The sequence below is a fragment of the Castanea sativa genome, chromosome 4 (assembly GCF_040712315.1).
Source record: "Castanea sativa cultivar Marrone di Chiusa Pesio chromosome 4, ASM4071231v1".
Lineage (NCBI taxonomy): Eukaryota > Viridiplantae > Streptophyta > Magnoliopsida > Fagales > Fagaceae > Castanea > Castanea sativa.
Window position 1 is genome coordinate 29,083,250 of NC_134016.1, and position 16,599 is coordinate 29,099,848.

General features: G+C 31.6%; 1 protein-coding gene across 1 annotated transcript; it reads right to left on the minus strand.

Moving 5' to 3' along the window:
- Positions 1 to 563: 563 nt before the first annotated feature.
- LOC142631948 (glycosyltransferase BC10-like) lies at positions 564 to 6,575 on the minus strand. Its single transcript, XM_075806320.1, has 2 exons — positions 5,935 to 6,575; positions 564 to 1,358 (listed from the first exon to the last, which is right to left on the minus strand). Exons 1-2 carry the CDS (start codon positions 6,463 to 6,465, stop codon positions 717 to 719), a joined length of 1,173 nt encoding a protein of 390 aa, XP_075662435.1. The 5' UTR covers positions 6,466 to 6,575; the 3' UTR covers positions 564 to 716.
- Positions 6,576 to 16,599: the final 10,024 nt, after the last annotated feature.

The window sequence follows — 16,599 nt, forward strand, 5'->3', positions numbered from 1 at the left end:
TATTCTATTTGAGAAAATAAATTAATCAAGATCGATTTCTATGAAAAAGTCAAACTCATTCAAAACTAAATGAATTAAATTTGAATATGTTATTTAGTTTTGTAATATGTTTTGATCTTTGGCCTTTGCTCATATTAAAAGCACAATTAGACCATCAAATTTTGAATTATTAATGTTCAATTTTTGTCTAACCCGATTACTACTCTACTTGAAAAAACGATGTGAGTAGAACCCAAAATTTAACATTTTTGCATTTGGTAGAGTTCGTAAATGGAAAATTATTATTATTATGATTTTTTTTGCATTACTAAATCCGAAAATTTTAAACACCCGAAGAAAAGCTTTAAATTTTAAAGTAGGTTGGAGCCATATAGAAAGAAATAATATGATAATATTACAAGTTGCTCACATGATTAGCTTATATGATTCCCTCGTATTGATTCTTAACCCCAAAAAAAAAAAAAAAAATCCATCCAATTTTATAGAAGTTGCTATGCGTAATTATTGGTTGTTATTCCATCCACTATCCATGTGCACAATAATAATTCATAAAACAAGTCCTCTGAATTTAAAAAATTAATATTATATAAATAGAAAAAAAAAAATCATTATAATTATTCTACAACATGTACTTCTTATTGTGCCCTAAAACCATTCGTGTATGTATAAATGAATGATCAACAACAGCAACAACAACAACTACCTATGCAAATCAATTAAAATTGCATTAACTTTGGAGCAAACCTCAATAACCTATCCAAGGCATGGGCAGTGAACTTTCTTGCAAACAAATAGCAAGTATTGGTGATCTTTCCATTGTACTCACATTCGCTACCATTATTCCTTAGTGCCTTCAAAAATCCAACAGTCACATGTGTTCTTATGAACTTAGATGGATGGGGCCCACCCTTGGACCAGTCAACCCAAGTCAAAGTCCTATTTGAATTCTTCTTCCAAAACTCGATACTAACAAATGTCGGCAAATAGTGTTCGTCTGAATAACAAGAGGGCTTGCAATATCTTCCAAATACTGCATAGTATTTCTTGTCCGAAATTACCTCAATGGCAAGGTCACGGTCCATCTCAAACCATTGTGAGCCTTTTCTCCATTGCTCGAGCTTAATTGTGGGCCCCATTTTGTGATCATATCGGCCTTGGCCCACTGGGCCTGGTAAATCATAAGCCTCCACAAAGGACTTTTTTGAGCCCATGAGATATTTGTAGATTGTGGGGAAATTGAATAGGGGAATGCATGACTCCGAGAGAAGGATAAAACGTTGGTTGGATATGTCTAGCAGTGCGTTGGCGAGTAGGCGGCGCTCCGCTTCCACCATGTTGAATTCTCCCCATCTCACTGCCTGAATCATTGTAAGTAGAGGGTTATTATTATGAGAAATGCTTAATGTATTATAAATTTCATTATAATAGTTCGATCCGGTATTAAATGTGTTCAAGTTATTTTAGCATCATAATGAATAAATGTTGAATTACTTTTGAAAAACGCTAAAAATACTTTTTTATGAATAAAAAAGCTAAAGATACTATTATACAAAATGACATGACAATGAAGGTAACTAATTAGTGGATTTCAAAGCCATAATAAGTAAATGTCTGAATTACTTTTTTTTTCTAACTGTTGATGACACATTAGTTTGTAAATTATATGTAATAAATTTATAGTATCCCCTAAAATTGTTCATTATTTTTTTGAGTAATGCTACATACATAAACATTTTTACAAATTACTGATGTGTCAAATTCTTACTAATTTCTCATTTGTGCCCACAACTAACATCATTTTTTTTATTTTTCAATAATTATTCACCATATTAGTAGTTTGTAAAATAATTTGTAATTTTAGCGTTTCCCAATATATGCTTTTTTCTTTTTTTTTTATGATGAGTAATACTTCATTTGCAAGGTTCATGCGGTAAATGTCATAAGAGTTCCTACCCTTACTCTATTATTTGTGGTGCAAATTGCAAATGCTATAATAGAGCTAAAGTACCCCCCAAAAAAATTTAAAATAATCAGGCCCAAGTTGAAAATTCAAATTGAGCCCAATAATGGGGCCCATATTGAAAGTTAAAATGCCTTGAGATACACCATGGAGGGTTGGTCCAGAAAATGTTGCTTTTCTTTGGTTGCCGAAAGAAAAAAGAGAACACTTTTGCTACCGACTTCTCTAATTTTTGGAACATGAGGAATGAGCGAAGAAAAGAATTTAGAAAAGTTGGCTGGGGAGGTAGAAAGTTAGGGTGTAGGAGAATGAGGATAAAAGAATTTTACTTTATAGTTGCAAAAGGAGTAGAATCAAAGCAATGAATGAAACAGATTGCTACCACAGCGTAAACCCAAAGGCAATAATAATACATTAACAAGGACACGAAATTTAGTAGATTCGACCAAATGATAATAACAAAAAAACAAATATGCAGAAATGTGATAAAATAGAGTAGCATTGTAAAGGAGAAGGAACTGAATGGGCATTATTTTTATAGGTAATTCTTGGGGATATTAATTGGTAAGGTACGTAGAGTATTAGTTTTTGTTTTTTGTTTTTTTTGGAAAAGGACTTAGAGTATTAGTTGGAAAACCATTTTACCTAAAAATTAAGTAAGAACCTAAATCCTCCAGCTGACTTTATGGCTAATGTGAGTATAAAAACATCCAGAAAGATAATTTATGATAATGTAAGAACCTAGACAATGGGATAATCCAGCTGACTTTATGGCTAGTGTAAGTAAGATTACCCCATTTGATGACTATTGAAGAAAAATAAAATATTTCTAGAATAATTTTAGGAAGTAAGAAAAAATAAAAAATAAAAGCAACAGTAATCCTTTAAATTGGGATAATTTATGATAAAGCATAGGGCGGCCAAAGGCCCCCCCACCATACAAAACTTCGACCCCAGTGAAAAAAGACCCAACCCCATTGTAACAGGTCAAATAGTTTTTTTAAATGTTTGTACATTTTTTTTTTTTACTGAGATTAGAGATGACACAAATTTTACCATAAGTTTACAAATTGACATATCATAAATCACAAAAAAAATAATTCAGAATTCATTATTTAGGTAGTTGAAATTCATTAATTATAGTTATTGACACATTAAATTATGAACATTTTGTAGTATCTTTAGTATTTTCTTTTTTATTTCTTACAAGACTTCCAAAATAAAAAACCAATAGAAACCTAACCCAACTTAAACCCTAAAATGTTTCAAAAAAATATTGTAAATGTGTTAAATCATTAGTGATGATTCATCTTTGTAAATCAATCTTCTACAAAGCCACACACCAAATAAAATCTCTCTTTAAAACAAGATATAAAATTAGATTACAGTTTTACATAATTATGTCTCGAGAGAAAGTAAGTATCTTTTAAAAATAATAATATGTTTATATTTCTTTTTGTTAAAATTTTGCTTCAACTATAATATTCAATTTTCTATATAAAATTAATCCTAGTCTAGTTAGTATTATTTACCAAATTATATATTTAATGCATCAAATTAATATCTTACCCCTAAAATATGTTAGGCGGGCATCATAGAAGGATTTTTTTTTTTTTTTTTGAGGTTTAAGATTTTAAGTTTGATTACCACACACACACACTTGATTACCAGATATATATATATATATATATATATATATATATGTGTGTGTGTGTGTTAAGCTTAGGTATATTTTATTATTATTTGACTTTCAAAAATTGCACTCCACAAGTTATCCCCTGTTAACTCATGCGGTCATGATCAGTTCGAATAATGAATATTGTTCATAATGTGTCCAAATATGTTAGCCAAATTACAAGTCACATCAAATAGATTAATATGTTCATCAATCCTGACATGTCTTCAGGAACCCTTACGTACAACTTAGGTACAAAATCGTTTAAATCAGGTATTTGATTCTAAAAAAAAAAAAAAAAAAAACGTGAAGACCGATACGTATTAGTGGGGTGGCCGATGACCAAAAATATATTATTGTAGAGTAGAGATGTTCCTAGATACAACCTAGGATTGATCAACGTTATTGTTGCCTAATGACGCAAGATGATTTGAAGATTAAAGAAAGAGACATAATATCATTAATAAACCTATTAATATAACACACACAAGATATTCAGCGAAACTATCAACAAGTTTATTTGATATAGTTTATTTGACAAATTCAGTATTATATTACATTTTCTTATCATATTTTTATGCTTGCAAAATTTTAAGAAGATTAAAAACTAATAGTTATTCCATCAATCAAATGTTTAAATTTTAAGTTATTGTAGTCTTAAATTATCAAAAAAAAAGTAAGTTTCTGAATCAAATAGTAAATAACATATAATTGACACAAAATTTAACATGTTTTTTGTTTAAAACATATATAAAAAACATGTAATTCAATTATTAAATTTTCAAAATTTGTAACTATGTTAATTTTTTTCGTGCGGGCTTCTAGCCATTAGTAGCCAAATTATTTTCTTAAAAAAATTACATGACTAAAATTATATATGAATGGTCTTTTCAATCATGATATAGTGAGTTGCTGAAGAAAGATAGATACTAACCAATTTTAAGCTAAATAAATTATTTTCATTGAACATTTCAATAAATGGGAAGGTGTAATGTCTAATCTATAAAAAATTAGTCTTTAATATTAGGCTAGAAACATAACAATGATTGTTCATGTAAATGAGGAAAAATTCTTAAGTATTTTTAGAGTATGATAAAATAGTGCTCATTTTTCTCACATTCATGATAGGGTTTATTATAAATTTAATGAGTAAATCCTACTATGTATGTAGAGAAAAAAGTATAATTTTTCTTGTTTGAAAGTACTTGAGAATTACTTGTCAATGGATATTTATAAGGGTGTCATATGCTACATCACATGTTGATACAGTAAATGAGACGCTCCGATTTCATGGACCCAAAGATAACTTACAGTAATGTGCGTTCACTTTCACCGTATACGCGATATCACATGCATGTATAACTAATCTCCATCACAAGGCATGCTATGATTCTCAAAAAAATTAAAAAAATATCCTATCACATTTTCCAATTAACAAGGAATGCTATGAGGCGCCCCTTCTTGATCTCAACGTACATAAAGAAAATAAAACTCTACTTTTTTCTGTACAAAGCACAAACCCAAGGCAAAATAAAAAAGGTAAAGGCTTTTGTTTATAAATGGCCTAAGAGCAGTAATGAAGATGTATTTATTGTTTTATTAAATAATATTATGTATTTTTTTTTAAATAAAGTCAAATTATACACATATATTAAAAAAAAACACATATTGAAAATAAATTTTTATGTGTAAACAAATAAAATGCTAATAAATATATTTTCTCTTTTGAAAAGTGTGCATTAGGTTTGGCGCTGCTAGCTCCAAGGTAAACACAAACCCAAGGCTTGCATTTGGGGTTATATAAATATATATGTACATTGTACACGTTTGGAAACCTATAAAGGAAAAATTAGATATTATTTAGCTTGGGTTCAGTATTCTTATTCTGATGCATTAAATCTGTTTAATAGTAACGTATGTTCAATTTTGGCCATGTGTTATCATCAAAATACATCATTAAAACAGGTCAAATGCACCGCAGATTTGGACCCAAACTTTACCTGTGTTGACAAGTAGTGCTCGCAAGTTGTATATATTATTGGCAGCGTACTTTCCTCAAAATTGACATTTATGAATAATAATTAATAACTCTCTATTGTATGGTTGATTGATTTTTTTTTTTTTTTGTATTAAAAAAAATTCTCGATTTGTTAAAATACATGGTTGATTGATTTTTTTTTTTTTTTTGTATTAAAAAAAAATATTCTCGATTTGTTAAAATACATGAATAAGTGCAAAGAATATGTATGTATGTATACATGTTTACCAAAAAAATGTATGTGCATGTATATCTACTGACCTTACTTGGGATCCTCCGGCCATGAAAAACTGAACCTTGAGACACCGTTCCATTGAAAGAAGGATTTGGATGGACATATATAGAATAGAGACCTTCATGTCCTTTAAAGAACAACTCCCAAAGTGGAGCCAATGGCATAGCCCCTTTTGTCAAAAACATGAATGCAACTTTTGGTGTGCGATTGAAAGGTAATTCACGTATCCTAGGCACCATGGAAGCTCTCCATAGCAACTCGTTGTCCTCCATATCATGCCTAGCATCTGGTGGTTTTAAGTATTCTTTTAATCCAACTCGGGTGAGATTCTTGGTTTTCAATGAAATCAGGAGAGGGGGTGATGTTGGGGATAGGAACTGGTTGAGCTGCAAGTTGAAGGGGAAATCTTTCAGATAGAAACTGAGTGTGAGTCCAAGGGCTAAACCGGAGCAAAAGATAAGAAAATAAGAGACAAGGTTATGGAGGTGCATTTGGGCATTGAAGAGCTTTTGAATTGAGGTTGGCGAGGCTTCTTGTTGTTGTTGTTTATTCTTCATTTTGAGAGACAGAAAAGAGTGAACAAAGGATGTTGTTTGTTTTCCAATGAAGTAAGGTTAACCTTTTTAATGGAGAGAGAGAGAGAGAGAGAGAGATAGAGCCGGTAAGCTTCACGAAGCTTGGGCCTCTCTACTCAAAAGAGATTCTTGAATTGTTCTTCGAACATAACTATATACTATATTTATAATATTTAATGAATTGCCGTGACTTATATTTTATGTTTTCCGTAAACTTTGAATTGGGCTCCTCTTACTTGAGTTTTGTATTTTTCCTTTTTATTTTGTTTGTGGGTCTTGTTAAAGTGTGTTTTTAAAGCATTTGTTAATAGATCATTTAGGAAAACTTTGATACTATTTTTATAGAAAATATAAAAGTTGTGAAAAAAATCAATTACTTTTTTCTTTTCCTATAAATTTTTTTTTAAAACATGCTTCTTAATCAAATACTATTAGAGCATCTATTAACTTTTCTCTCATCTTGTTTAATAGAATTTATAATAATATATGAAAATGCTCGAACCAACCAATAAATCAATAATTAAGTTGAGTGTACAGACTTGCAACCCACCCCAAAGCCACCAATATCATGAGCTGACTAGTTATAACTTGTATAGATGGGAAGATGCATGTATTGAATGGTGAATGAAATATGTTTCATTTGGGACTTAATAACATTATTTTCGTTCTAATTATCAGCAATTAGGACACGAAATCTTGTCGAGTAATTATACAATAAAAATTGCATCGAAGCCCCTAAAATAATATATATTGTGGTTGCTCCCACTAGGTGCCTCCTTAGCCCTTTCATTCTTGTTCTTTTGATTTTTTGATAAATTATACTTTTGTCCCTTAAGTTTTATTGAAATGGTAATCTCCCCCTAAAGGTTTTTATATAAAACACTTCCTTGAGTTTTAGTTTTATATAAATACAACAAATAAGTTCATAACTTCTCAATTCTCACACTATTACTTTAATAAAGGATTTTTTTCTTTTTAAGTTTCCTACTCATTTATAGAAATCCCAAATGAGAGACTATTATTTATATGAGTAATTCTTAGGTACTCTCAGAGTATATAGAGAATAGTGCTCATTCCTTTCACATTCATGATGAGGTCCATTTATTAAATTTATAGTGGAGGTCTCACTATGAATGTGAGAAAATGAAACATCATTTTACTATACTCTAGGACTACCTAAGATTTTTCCTATTTATACAAACCTTGAGGGAAGGAGTGTCATTTGGTCCATACTCACTGGCGACTCCACAAGCAAGCCAAGGTGGTCACAGGACCACCCTAACTTGCACCTGACTTGCAAAAAAATGTATAGATACACTTGCTAAAAAAATATTGTATGCTAAACTAACCTTTTATAACTACCTTAATAAAAATGTTGAACAACGTGACTTGAGAATTAAAAAAATTTGAATTCAATAAAAATAAGAGTAATGCTACATTCTAATTCACAATAATTTCACAATAAATTTAATGTAGTAAGTTGTTTCTAATTCTAATTTGACCCTAATACTAATATGATTTTTTTACCCACCAATAACAGTTTTTTACATAAAATTTATTGTAAAAATGTTGTGGACGTAGTATTACTCCAAAATTAATTCTGCACTCTCAAACATTATCCTTAATCCCTTTTATAAATTAAAAAAAATCTTAAATAATAACAATAAATATTAGCCCAAATAACAACAAACATAAACCAAACAAAAACAAGATAAGACCAAACAACAAGTGAACAAATTATTCAACAAAAAGATAAAAATTGCTAATCATTCAAATTTTTAGACCGTTCAACCTATTCAATAAAATAATCTCTAATTTCATTTTTCCTTAAAAAATGGTTCTAAGAAAAATATTGTGGTTGTGAGCTCTCTTTGATGGTGATGACAGTTATACTCTTTTTAGCTTTATAATCGCAATAATTTTGCTCTCTTTAGTGACTCAGCTCGCAATTGTAGCAAATATTTAAGTTATCATTTTATTAGATTTTGTATAATTTAAATTGTTTTAGTGACCACCCTAAAAAAAATTCATAAAGTCACCACTATCCGTACTCCATAGTTTTGATAGGAATATTTTTTTCAGAAAAATTGAATATTCTATTAAGAAATCCAAGCATGGACTTATCTATCACATTTATAAAACCCTCAAAGATGAGTGTATTTCATACAAATATTTGAGGAGGGATATTGTTTTGATAAACTTCAAGGGGTTTAGTATGTTTATACAAATTTATGACCTATTATATCTGTTATTCAATTTCTTTTTCTGTTTTTTTTTTTTTCCCCTGATATGATCTGTTATTCAATTTCAATCATACGCCATTGAAATATCTACTCTAGTTTTTAATACATATAATCTTTTATTAACCCGCACATTCCATGGCATAATGCTAATTAGCAATTACATAACATTTTAAGTTACTCTTATATATTTCAATTTCAATCATATACCTATATGAACGCTACCCCAAATCTATCTTGTTTCTCATCCTTCAGTTATTTGTTGCCAATGAATGCATGATGTGAACTCAAATCTTCTTTGAATGGACAAGATAACCCAATTTGCGTTTTCTGAGAGTTGTAGTATCAGTGAGATGTTCACATCTAAATTCATGTTAATCTACCTGTCTAGTTTGTCAATTCGTACGTGGCCGAGTTTCAGTTGTCTAAATGATCGAGGGGTTTGTTTTTTTGGTAAGTTTCTTTATAAGTTCTCAATCAGTTTAATATTAGATCATTACACAAAATTGATGCGAAAAACTTCTATATCATAACACCATACCGACAATATATATCCCTTTGTTACGTGTTGTGTAAGCCATGGATCTACTTTGTCTTCGTGTAAAGGATTTTAAAACCTCAAGTACGGCTACATCCAATAAAATTGGATTCCGATCCATTGATTCATCCAAAAAATAAAAGTACAACTAATAAGTAATAAGTAGGGGTGTCCACGGGTTGACTCAGTTCGGGTTTGTGCTCAACCCAGGGCCGACCTGATCTGGTTGGGTGGCAGGGCAGCAGACCCGCCGCCGACCATGAAAAATCATGGGTCGAGTCGGATTAGGCTCCGGTGCACGGCGGTCGAATTCGACTTCGACCGAATGATAGAAATCAAAGACCAAACATGGTACAAATTTCACAAATTTGAAAGAACAAATCTATGAACAGACCCATAAATCCAAAGACCACAACCATAAATAGAGAGATGATAGCAAATCTAAACTTACAAGAGACTGAAACAAATAAATAAATAACGAATCTAAGAATAGATCTACAAACCCAAACACCAGTAACCCACAAATCCAAAGAACACAACCAGAAATAGAGAGATGATAGTAAATCTAAACTTGCATGAAACTTAAACAAAGAAATAAAGAGAAAAAATTACTGAAAACTACATCTTTGACTTGCCAGATCGGAGATGGTGAATGGTAAAGATCACAGATCGATGATGATGAATGGAAGATAATCGCAAATTGGTGATGATGGAGGTTGAGAGATTGGCGATGATGGAGATTCAGTGCTCGATGATGAGAGATCGGCACAAATCGACATAGATCGGAGATGTTGAGAGTGAGAGAGAGCCTAAGACTGAGAAAGAATGACAGAACGAGAGAAGTGAGAAACTAACTAAGCAATTCTAATTTATATATCACAATTGAGTCAAGTGGATCGGATTTTTGAAGGGAAGACTCGCCACTCGACCCTCCGAAATCTGTTTGGGATGGCACGAACCCGCTACCGACCACCAAGTAGTCGAGTTAGGCGTCAAACGGTTCAGGTTTGGTCAGTTTGGCTGGGTGGGTCGAGTCTTCGGTTTTATTGGACGGGCCTAGTAATAAGAATAATAACTCGTTTGTTTGATCAATTTTCCACCCATACCAAATTTTGACTAGATTCAGGTTAAACCCAAACCTAGCATAACCTAACCGGTTTGCCAAGTCTTTATTATGAAATTTAAACTTTAAATTTTTTTAATTGGCCCATTTTCAATGTATACTTCAATATTTATATGCTAAAGTTCTATAAGATTCTCTATATGATAGATGTAAATACTAATGACATAGTTCGTCAACTTGTTGTATGTACATGACTACATGGTAGTTAGGTTAAAAATGAAATTATGATAATATTGGTAGATAGTTATTCACTAATTGTACGCTTGGGTGCAATTAACATGCATTGCATCAATAGCGAACGAAGTTGGTTGTGGTGTTGGAGTGAAAATAAGAATTAGATATTCATGAACATAATGATTAATGTGAAAAACCCCATAAGAAATAGGGTAAAAAACCATGGTTAGAGTAAAGAAATCATTTGCTCCCAGATATTGTACATTCAAATGAAAAGACTGCACTCTCTTAGGTACGAAATGCTCACTTGTTTTTCTTCTCTCACTAATCACTTCTTCTTTTCTGGTTCCTTACTTCCCCCTTTGGTGAGAGAAAGTATTTCTTGAGATGGGATCATGAGACCCATGTCTCACTAACATGTAGGACCCACATGTAGGACCCACATGTTAGTGAGACATGGGTCTCATAAGCCCATGTCATACAAGATTTTTCCTTTAGTGAAGGTTAGCCATTCTCCTTTTATAGGCCAAGTGAGGTCCTAATCCTTCCATAGGTGTTGAATGCCTATGGTTACTACTATATTACAAAATTGGGTACAACATTCTTTGGTTCCTTGTGCCACGCTATTCTCAAATGGCAAGTTAAGTAACAGTCCTTGGTATTCAGTTGGATATTGTTTGGGTTTTTAGACCCCTTGGTTGATTTTGCAACGAAATTAATCAACTTTAAAAAATTTACCAGTTGTGAATTTAAATTGATTTCCAAGTTAATTTTCATATGTTAAATATGTCACCAATAAAGCAATAAAATAGTAAATCCAATCAAAATAACAAAAGACAGAAATATGGTGACCTTGAAAAACTGATGAAACTAACTATTCCACAATAAAAAAAAATAAAAAAAAAAAAACTGGGAATAATTTAACCTAAACAATCCTTAAGGAAACATATCCATTAATAAAACTGAAGTTTGTATAATAAATTTAACTCTAAATCTATTGCTGCCTCATGAAGTGCTTACAAACATGACCTCCCGTAGCTCCAAATTCATAGACTTAGGACCATTGCATACGAACTCCCTTGTTAGTGACTTTAAGATTCATGCTCAAAGATTGTACTTAGTAACTGTGGTTAACAGATTTCACACAAACTCTCCATTTATGACTCCAAAAAATCCACTTGAAAGTTTAAACCAGTAACTGTTGTAGATTGGATTGTTCTATGGCTTCATACAAAATCTGCACTATGGCAACAACAACACTGTATTGATTTTTCTCTATATGCTTTTGAACTCTCACAGGTTGAATAGATGGAGACTCAAATCCACTCTCTGAAAAAGTTTAGGGTTTCTACCTCTCTAACCTCTTATTAGGTCATGCTTAATGAGCCTTTATATAGGCTCTTCATTAGGGTTACAAAAATTCACGTGAACAATAGACTTATAAATCATATCAAATTTGAAAAGCTGAATTTGCGATTCTCGATCGGTCGAACTAGGAATCGAACTCATCTCGATTGCTTGAACTCGCAGTCGAACATACAAAAACTTACTTTTCTTCAGAAAATCTTGAGCTTTTGTCTTGGACTTTTTAATTTACATTAAAACTTCAACAAAACTCAATCTTTTGTCATTAGTTGCCAACACCTAGTGGATTGGACCTAACAGAAATGGTATCCACTATTCTCTTGTTTGTATTGGCGTCTTGTGACCAATGAGCTTACATCATAATGCTCTAGCTCTTGTATTTGTGTCTTACTGTACAATCGTTTTTCCTATTCATTGTACCTTGCCTTGGCTTGGATGTACTCTGGTCGCGCCTTCAACCTAACTTAGATATTTGACAATCTTGCCCTTGAGACTAAGGGGTATTTATATAACAATTGCGTGATAATAATCCATTTCTAGTGGTCCACATGGAAGCTTGGGATGGGTATTGTTAAGGTCATATTTTATATAATTGGTTAATTCTTTGACAAAATGCACTTTACTTGTAATTGGGTAGATCTAAGATAGGTTTAATACATCAAGAAATATGTTGTTTAAGCATATCAAGTATTCGTATTAAAAGACATGAAGATTGGTCCAAGAAACAAGTAAAAAAAAGTTGTTCATTAAATCTCAACAAAAAGCTCGACAGATACTTGCTATTGAGACTTAATATGAAGCTCAATAGATGGCTCGACAGCAACTCAATCTGTTGAGAATTACGATTTTTAGTTTTCTAGATTTGAAATTCGGCTCAGACTTATATATTTGTCTAGGGTTTCTTTTCTCACAATTCTAGACATATATAAGGCTTATTTTAAGAGCTGTCACATACAAATACAGAGAACTATAGATTTATTTTCTCTGTGGAAGCTACTACGTTTGTACACCATAGAATTTTGTAACCAAGTGCTTCTTGATCTTCATTATTGATAATGTGAAGAACATTGCAACCAACAACATCGTTTAAAGTTGCTAGAGTTAGTCACGTACTGGGATCCATGCAAAGGGCTAGCAGATTGAAGATTTTTGCATCAAGAAAAAGAAGGCTACTACAAGATCAAGTTCAATTGGGTATTGAAGTGAAGGTTCAACTGTAGATTGGTATTTTAGGATAAGCCAGGGTAGTAGTAAGATTTCTTATACTTGTAATCGCTTAATTGTTGATCAATGGATTCTTGGGAGTAGTGACCTTAAAATCATCCGATGGTGTTTTTGCCTTGCGAGAGATTTTCCTTATTTGTCAATAAATCACCATGTTAATTTAATTTCCGCTACATTTAGTTTATTTGGTGATTTGTTGCTGCCTTCACAATTTGCATGCAATTGAACCTAATTAATCAATATGGATAATTGAATTAATTAACTAACGTCAAGCTATCTTAACCTTAGGTATGATATTTCCCTGAGGAAAAGACCATTTTACCCCTGCTGCTGGAGTGTCTGACTATATAATATGTAATTTTCAAATATAAATATTTTCAGTATCAGATCTATATTCATGTTTGCCAATTAGTTTTTTGAGCTGATTCAATTTATGTTAACTTATGTACAAGTTTTTTTTAAAACTTTACATTTTATAGGTACAATTATACTTTTGAATAACTTCAATGAACCAATGAAAATAAGATACACCAAACAAGCACTATAGCATGCATGTTTTCATAAGTTCAGTATAAATTAAATTTTCTTTCTAATATTTTCTTATTTTTCATTGACTAGTATGTTATATTTTTTCTTAAAAATTTATGTATTTTGTTTCTTTTTTTTTTCTTTTTTTTTTGAATTATTGGTGTGGTGTGGTGGTTTGCAATTAGAAACGAAACCACTTCGAGAAAGGTGGCAAGAACCCTAGCTCAAGGTCCGACTGCAGCATATATACGATGAACCTAATGGATTTGCAGATCTTTTGGCAAAGAGATGAAGAGAACAAAAAGATAGAATTAGAGAATTTGCTCATAGCCCCCCTTTAATTTGTTTAGTCTGCACCGTAGTTAGATAGAATGGGCTAGTGTATAGAGAATGCCCCATTGATGTTGTAAATAATCTTGGCCTGTAATATGTTAAACACTTTTAACCTCTCTTTATGATTATATATCTAAAAAAGAATATTATCCGAAATGGGTTCACCGACACCACTCCAAAGTTTAAGTCAATTAGAAATTTTTTATTTTTTTTAGAAGAAAGAAATTATATGATGTAGGACACGGTTTAATATGTAAAACACCATTCCAAAGTTTGTGAATTGTCTTGCAATGTGTACCACACGACCCTATGAATATTGATGTGTCAACTGATTAATTGATGCTGTCACATATATATTACACATGAATTCATGCCGATTTGTAAAAAAAAATTAATAACCCTAACATCATTACTAATCAATCTTTCGTCACACAAAGTTTGGGTATAGTCCTCGTTTCTGTCTTATGTTTGAACTTCCAATATTTTCAAGATGCAATCTTTTTCAGGGCAGTGGTATCTTATACATCGATTAATCTATTTATCTTATATATGTCAACTTCTTGCAACATTATATAAGATAATTTCACAAATTATACAACGGGCCTTTTAATTAGTTTAAGTAGGAAACAAAATTCAAATGATCGATCTATGCTTCTCTAACGTTGTTGTTATGTCCATGAATAACGTTGTTGTTAATTCCTTTTCACTTGTTTATGGAGGGACCAATTATACAAGGTTAGAATATTTCTTCTTGTCAAATTTTCTAATTGATGCCGTGATAACAACATTGATGTGCGAGCATTTCAAATCAAAATTTAATTTCTGGATGGTTAGATACTGTTCAATCTCAATTGAGGAACTGTGGACCAATCATAAAGTACCTTTTGGAAATTGGAACTGCCTTTGAAATGATTGTCCAAGCCATGATGAGATAGACCCGGTTCTAAAATCAATAAGTAATCCAAAACTTGACCCTTTCTCCATTGAATCATCCAAATATTTAATCTTGTCCACTCAAATTGGATCAAATCACCATCAAGATCTGCTCATTTGTATAGATCATAGGTAAGTTCTAGTGTGACACATAATTCTAAAGAAAACGTGGGAATCTTTTCTTTATTTTTCACTGTGTTTGGTTCATTTCCAAGACATGAAAGTTGGTCGCATACATGTTTTGGTTATGTGATTGCATGGTTTCATTATATATATGGATCTTCATTAGCCGCCTTTTCGTTAGGTCAGTTGGTTTGAATGTCAATACATGTTTTTTTTTTTCCCCTAAGGAATTGGAAGAATGTTGGAATAAGAAGAACAGATAAGTGCAAACCCAACGTCCATTCCAAAACGAGTATTTTGTCTATTAAAACAACATAGGCAGGTTGTTGATGAATTTAAGAGCTTGTCAAGTAAATTGTCTATGTTGGATTGTTACCATTGGTGGAGAAAATTTATAGTAAGACAAATTCTTGGTGTGCCAAGCAGTTGACCTTTGCTAGGAGATTCCAATTGATTAAAACCATGCTATACAGTGTCCAGGTTTATTGGACCAATAACTTATTTTTCCTACCTAATTAAACGAGTGGTTAAGCTTGTTAAACAAAAGCTTAATGCCTATCTGTGGAATGTTAATGCTCCTGAATGCAATGGCTAAAATAGCTTGGGATGACTTTTCCTAAGTATGAAAGAGGTTTGGGTTTGATTAAAACTGATATTATGAGATTGATTTGGAATCCCTTAGCAAATGCTAAATCTATTTGAGTTGATTGGGTCAAAGTGTATTTGCTTAAGGCAGGGTAGATCCCAGTGGGAGGTTTCGGTTTCTACTTTCTAGTCACATAGAAGGGAAGCTATGTGAGAGCATTTTTGTTTGGGATGAAATGGGCTTCTTGTCTAAAAGGTAAAAATAAGGGCATAGAATTGTGTGTAATCCTGCTAGTAGTTCTTTTGCAAAGCTGTCTTAGATATGGAGCCAGGATTCCAATTGGGGGCAAAGTATAGAACTATTTTTATTTTTTTGGTGAAAATTCAAATTAGCATCTAGTAATCCAGTTAGTATTAACAAAATATCAACAAATAAAAAGATACAAGATAATTTTAGCTAAATACATTTCAATAAAATTATTTATTAAAATGGAATTCAACGGTTTTTTAAATCTTAGAAGTCTTCTGTGATTGATTTGGTCCTAAATATGAAAAAAAAATTCACTTCTCATGTATAAAATCATCTATCATAATTGATTTAACCATAATTTACAAATAATCCTCTAACAAAAAGACAAATTATTGTTGCTAAGTAAAAGGAAGTGAAAGAGATGATCATTGCAAGCATAAAAAGGCACCTACTCAGTAAGAAGTATGATCTTTTTTACATTGACAAGAGTTACAATTTTCCTCTAAAATCCCTAGCTGACTTTATCATTAGAATAACACCAATGAACCCTCTGGAGATATATTGATTTCACATGTATAAGTGTTTTGTGCGACAATAGTTAAGGGAAAATGCTATTATACATACACTAATTCACACACTTCCAAGTCACGATCTCAATGCTTTTTTTTCTTTTTTCTTTTTTTGAAACTATCTCAATTCG

Bases quoted from the DNA above. Each gene is read 5' to 3' on its own strand.
- LOC142631948 (XM_075806320.1), bottom strand. From the start codon at position 6,465: ATGAAGAATAAACAACAACAACAAGAAGCCTCGCCAACCTCAATTCAA. The intron at 1,359-5,934 runs GTCAGTAGATAT...ACAATGATTCAG, and splicing joins GCCGGAGGATCCCAAGTAAG to GCAGTGAGATGGGGAGAATT.